Raw genomic sequence first — 5,079 nt, 5'->3', positions numbered from 1 at the left:
GCCCGTCTCCGCTCGCTGTTGGTGGCGGGGGGGGATCCTGTGGGGCTGGGGGCAGCTCCTGTGGGGCTGGGGGGGCTCAGAGGGGGCTTCTATGGGGCTGAGGGGGGCTCCTATGGGGCTGGGGGGGCTCAGAGGGGGCTTCTATGGGGCTGAGGGGGGGCTCCTATGGGGCTGGGGGGGCTCAGAGGGGGCTCCTATGGAGCTGGGGGGGCTTCTATGGGGCTGGGGGTGCTCAGAGGGGGCTCCTATGGGGCTGGGGGAGGCTTCTATGGGCTCCTATAGGACTGGGGGTGCCTAGAGGGGGCTTTTCTGGGTCTGGGAGACTGCTGTGGGGCTGGGGGGGCTCCTGTGGGGCTGGGAGGTGCTCAGAGGGGGCTCCTATGGGGCTGGGAGACTGCTGTGGGGCTGGGGGGGCTCCTGTGGGGCTGGGAGGTGCTCAGAGGGGGCTCCTATGGGGCTGGGAAGGGTCTCCTATGGGCTTCTGTGGCGCTGCATGGGCTCATAGGAGACGTGTGGGGCTGGAGGACCCATAGGGGTCACATCTGGGGCTGGAGAATTCCACAGGGGACACATATGGGGCCGGAGAACTCCGTAGGGGACACATGTGGGGCTGGAGGACTCCACAGGGGACACGTGTGGGGTTGGAGAACCCACAGCAAACCTGTGTGGGGCTGGGGGACCCACAGCGAACACGTGTGGGGCTGGGGGAGGGCTCAGAGTCCTCCTGCTCCTCCCCCCGCCCTCCCGCTGCCGCTGCGGCCGCCTCTAGCCGCCGCCGCCGAGCTCTATGGTCCTCCTCCGCCTCCCATTGGCCGCGCGCCGTGCCAATCCCCGCCGCTCCGCCTCGCCATTGGCCAAGCCCCTCCCAGAGCCCTCCCCTCCCCCCCGCCGCGCTGATTGGCTCCCTCCGACCCCTCCCTCCGGCCCATCCCGGCCGCCGCGGGCGGGAACGCTTCGCCCCGCCTCCGCGGCGCTCCCATTGGCCCGCGGCGGCGCGCGCCGATTGGCCGAGCCCGCGGCGGCGGCCACAAGATGGCGGCGGACGTGGCGGAGGCGCTGGCGCTGCTGGCGGCGCTGCGGGACCAGGTGCGGGTCTCCCCCCCCCCCCCACCCCGGCGACCCCTGACCCCTTACCGGTGACCCCTGACCCCTTACCGGTGACCCCTGACCCCCCCCACCGGCGACCTCTGACCCCGCAGGCTGCCGCCGTCACGGCGCATGCGCGGACGCTGCTGCGGCGGGTGCGGGAGGGGCAGTTCCGCACCGAGCAGGTACCGGGGGGGGGGGGGACTTGGGGGTCCTGCCCCATAGGGACGCACTGGGGGGGGGTCCGTGCCCCATAGCGGGGGGGGTGGGTTCCTTGCCCCATAGGGATGCACTGGGGGGAGGTCTCTGCCCCACAGCAGCGGGGGAGGGGTCTCTCTGCCCCATAGGGACGTGGGTGTGGGGGTCCCTGCCCCATAGGGCTGCACTGCGGGTGGTCTCTGCCCCATAGAAATGTATGTGAGGGCCCCATAGGGCCGCATTAGGGGGCTCCATGCCCCATAGGGACACCCAGGGGAGGCCCCACAGGGCCGCGTGGGGTTTGGGGCGTGGCCGTGGGTGGAGCTGAGCGAGGCCCCGCCCCTTCCCCCCCCCCAGGGCCTGTCGCTGCTGGAGCTCCGCCCCCAGCTGCTGCTGCTCTACCTGCAGGACCTGGCGCTGCTGGCGGGGGCCAAGGTGGGCGGGGCCTCGCTGGGGGCGGCCCCGGCCCTGCCCCGCCTCCTGGAGACCCGCGTGGTGAGGGGGCGGGGCCTGGGGATGGGGCGCGGGGCCTGGAGGGGTGAGGGGGCGGGGCCTCGCTGGAGGCGGCCCCGGCCCTGCCCCGCCTCCTGGAGACCCGCATGGTGAGGGGAGCGGGGCCTGGGGATGGGGGGCGGGGCCTGGAGGGGTGAGGGGGCGGGGCCTCGCTGGGGGCGGCCCCGGCCCTGCCCCGCCTCCTGGAGACCCGCATGGTGAGGGGAGCGGGGCCTGGGGATGAGGGGGCGGGGCCTGGTGGGGCGGGGCCTGGTGGATGCAGGAGGGGGCAGGGCCTGGGGTGTGGGTGTGAAAGGGGGCGTGGCCTATGGAACAAGGGGGCGGGGCTGGTGACACAAGGGGGCGGGGCCTGTGGATGTGATGGGCGGGGCCAAGGGGGCGGGGCTTGGGGCAGGGGAGTGGTGTTGGGGGGCGTGGTGCTGGGTCTGGTGGTGGGGGGCGGGAGGGGGCTCCCGGACGCCTGGGCCCCCTTTCCCCCCGCCCCGCCCCCCCATGGGGGGTGTCAGCGCCCGGACGCCTGGGCCCTTTCGGGGGGAGGGGGCTCCCGGACGCCTGGGCCCCCTTTCCCCCCACCCCGCCCCCCCATGGGGGGTGTCAGCGCCCGGACGCCTGGGCCCCCCGGCAGGTGCTGGAGAAGATGCGGCCGCTGGAGCAGCGGCTCAAGCACCAGGTGGAGAAACTGCTGCGGGCGGCGGCCGCCGGGGCCCCTGGGTGAGCGCCCCGGACGCCTGGGCCCCTCCGCGGCCCCGGACGCCTGGGCCCCCTCATCGCCCCTCCGCGGCCCCAGACGCCTGGGCCCCCGCAGTGATGGACAGCTGTCCGTCCGTCCGTCCCCGCAGGTGACAACGACCCGCTGCGCTTCCGCCCCGCCCCTGGCAACCTGGTGACACGGGTGAGTTGTTGGGGGGGGGGATGGGGGGCGCCCGGACGCCTGGGCCCCTCCCCCGCCCCACCCCCCCCAGGCCTGATGTCTGCGCTGGCAGCAGGAGGAAGAGGAGGAGGAGGAAGAGGAGGAAGGAGCAGGGGGCCCAAAGGCGCCGGGCCTGGGCGGGGGGCGCAGATACGTCCCCCCCCGCCTGGTGCCGGTGCAGTACGGTGAGCGGCGGCGCCCGGACGCCTGGGCCCCTTCCCGGACGCCTGGGCCCCCTCCTTGGTTGGTGGCGGGTGGGGCTGGGGAGGTGCCCGGACGCCTGGGCCCCCTTCCCGGCCACCTGGGTCCCGTCCCGAGTCTCCCGTCCCGGACGCCTGGGCCCCCCCCCCGTGGTTGGGTTTGGGCTCTCTGGTACCTCCGTGAAGAGGGTGACGGGAGGCGCCCGGACGCCTGGGCCCCCCGCCCGGACGCCTGGGCCCCCGCCGGGACGCCCGGGCCCTGACGGCCCCGTCGCCCGCAGAGGAGGCGGGGGCGGCGCGGGCGGCGCGGGCGCAGGAGCGGCTCCGGCGGCGGGCGCTGAGCAGCGCGGTGCTGCGGGAGCTGCGCGAGGAGCTGAGCGAGGGCCCCGAGGAGCTGCCCGGGGGGCCGCAGCCCCACGGCGGGCGGCTGCTGCGCGAGAGGTGAGCCGGGCGCCGGGGCCCCTTTCCCCTCGGATGCCTGGGCCCCTTTCCCCCTGGACACCTGGGCCCCTTCCCTGGATGCCTGGGCCCCCCTGGGAGCGGAGGAGGGGGAACCCGGATGCCTGGGCCCCCTCTGGGGGGGGCGAGGAGGGAGGTGTGGGGTTCTGTGCAGCCATGCCCGGACGCCTGGGCCCCTCCACCGGACGCCTGGGCCCCTCTGGGGGGCGATGGAGGGGGTGGGGGTCTGCACGTCCGTGCCCGGACACCTGGGCCCCTCCGGAGAGCAAGGGGTGGTGCGTGGGGGGGGGGTTCTGCGTGGCCATGCCCGGGTGCCTGGGCCCCTCCGGGGGACGGGGTGGGGGGGGGTGTGTGTGGGGGGGGCTCTGCGCGCCCGCGCCCGGACGCCTGGGCCCCCCCCCGGACGCCTGGGCCCGCCGTGTCCGCGCAGGACGCGCTACGAGGAGGCCATGCTGGTGCGGCTGGGCGAGAGCCGGCGGGAGCGGGGCCGGCGGCGGGCGGCGGCGGCGGCGGGCGAGCGCCTCGACGCCATCACCCGCTTCGGCGCCGCCGGCGCCCTCCTGGCCCCCGGCGAGCAGGTACCCGGACGCCTGGGCCCCTCGCGGCCCGGGGGGGGGGGGGGGGGGCGGGGGGCGGGGCCCGGACGCCTGGGCCCACTCTCCCGCTTCGCCCCCGCAGGAGGCGCCGCCGAGGAAGAGGAAGAAGCTGCCGGCGAGGAGAAAGAAGGCGGGTGAGCGGCCCCCGCCCAGACGCCTGGGCCCCCCCTGCCCCGCCCCCGCCCGGACACCTGGGCCCCTCACTCCCATCTCTCTCTCCCTCAGGTTTCCGCCGGCGACGCTGATCTCACCCCACTGCGCTATGGGGCACGAGCCAATAAACCCCCCCCCCCCAAACGCCCCCACCCATCGTGTCTCGTTAGTGGTTAATTAACTCATTAGCGATCCGGTAAGGCGGCTCTATGGGGGCCCTAGGGAGGCCCTGTGGGGTCTCTATGGGGCGCTATGGGGCCCTGTGGAGTTCTGTGGGGCACTATGGGGTGTTCATGGGGCTGGGGGGGAGCCGTATGGGGCACCATGGGGCGCGGTGGGGCTCTGCGAGGTGTCCGTGGGGCTCCAGGGGGCTCTGGAGGAGCGCTGTGGGTCGCTACGGAGACTCTGTGGGGCACAGTGCCCCCTCCATGGGGCCCGGCAGCCGTTCTCCTAATTTTTGCGTTTTTCTTGTTCTTTCCCCCGTTTTTATCACTGTTTCCATCCATTTTTTTGCCTTTTCTCCCTCCCCCAACATGGCGGCAGGGGGGTGGGGTGGGGTCACGGCCCCGGGGCTGCTTGGGGGCAGGACTTCCCCCCCCCCCACCGTGGGGCAATGGTGTGGGGCAGGGGAGGGGGGGCGCAGGAGCCCTTGGAGTGCAAACGGGGTGGGGGTGGGGGGGCAGGCGTGGGGCAGGGACGCACCGTGGGGCGAGCAGGAGCCGCTGTGGGGCAAGGACGTGCCGTGGGGCAGCCGTGGGGCCCTGGGCGGCGGGACGCAGGCGGCTCCAAACAGCCTTTATTGGGGGCTGGAACGGCCCGAAACGGCCCCAAATCACCCCGAAATGGCCCCAAATCGTCCCGGAACAGCCCAAAACAGCCCCAAATCGCATGGAAACGGCCCCAAATCGCCCCGTAACAGCCCGAAACGGCCCCAAATCGCCCCAAAACGGCCCTAAATTGCCCC

At 74.5% G+C, this 5,079-nt stretch overlaps 2 protein-coding genes across 2 annotated transcripts in view; both read left to right on the top strand.

The window, feature by feature from the left end:
• The first annotated feature begins 1,021 nt into the window (after nucleotides 1-1,021).
• On the top strand, nucleotides 1,022-4,267 carry NGDN (neuroguidin). The gene is made up of 10 exons (XM_062598783.1): nucleotides 1,022-1,086; nucleotides 1,200-1,271; nucleotides 1,642-1,779; nucleotides 2,423-2,501; nucleotides 2,631-2,689; nucleotides 2,781-2,892; nucleotides 3,189-3,348; nucleotides 3,797-3,944; nucleotides 4,045-4,096; nucleotides 4,188-4,267. Exons 1-10 carry the CDS (start codon nucleotides 1,033-1,035, stop codon nucleotides 4,205-4,207), a joined length of 894 nt encoding a protein of 297 aa, XP_062454767.1. The 5' UTR covers nucleotides 1,022-1,032; the 3' UTR covers nucleotides 4,208-4,267.
• A 690-nt stretch (nucleotides 4,268-4,957) lies between these two features.
• Nucleotides 4,958-5,079, top strand: part of PRMT5 (protein arginine methyltransferase 5) — a 9,953-nt gene continuing 9,831 nt past the window's right edge. Inside the window, exon 1 of the mRNA XM_062598807.1 lies at nucleotides 4,958-5,027. Coding sequence (XP_062454791.1) covers nucleotides 4,958-5,027 — 70 coding nt within the window. The remainder of the gene's footprint in view (nucleotides 5,028-5,079) is intronic.

Source organism: Rhea pennata, chromosome 37, assembly GCF_028389875.1.
Source record: "Rhea pennata isolate bPtePen1 chromosome 37, bPtePen1.pri, whole genome shotgun sequence".
NCBI classification, from domain to species: domain Eukaryota; kingdom Metazoa; phylum Chordata; class Aves; order Rheiformes; family Rheidae; genus Rhea; species Rhea pennata.
This window is presented reverse-complemented; position numbering and strand designations above follow the sequence as displayed.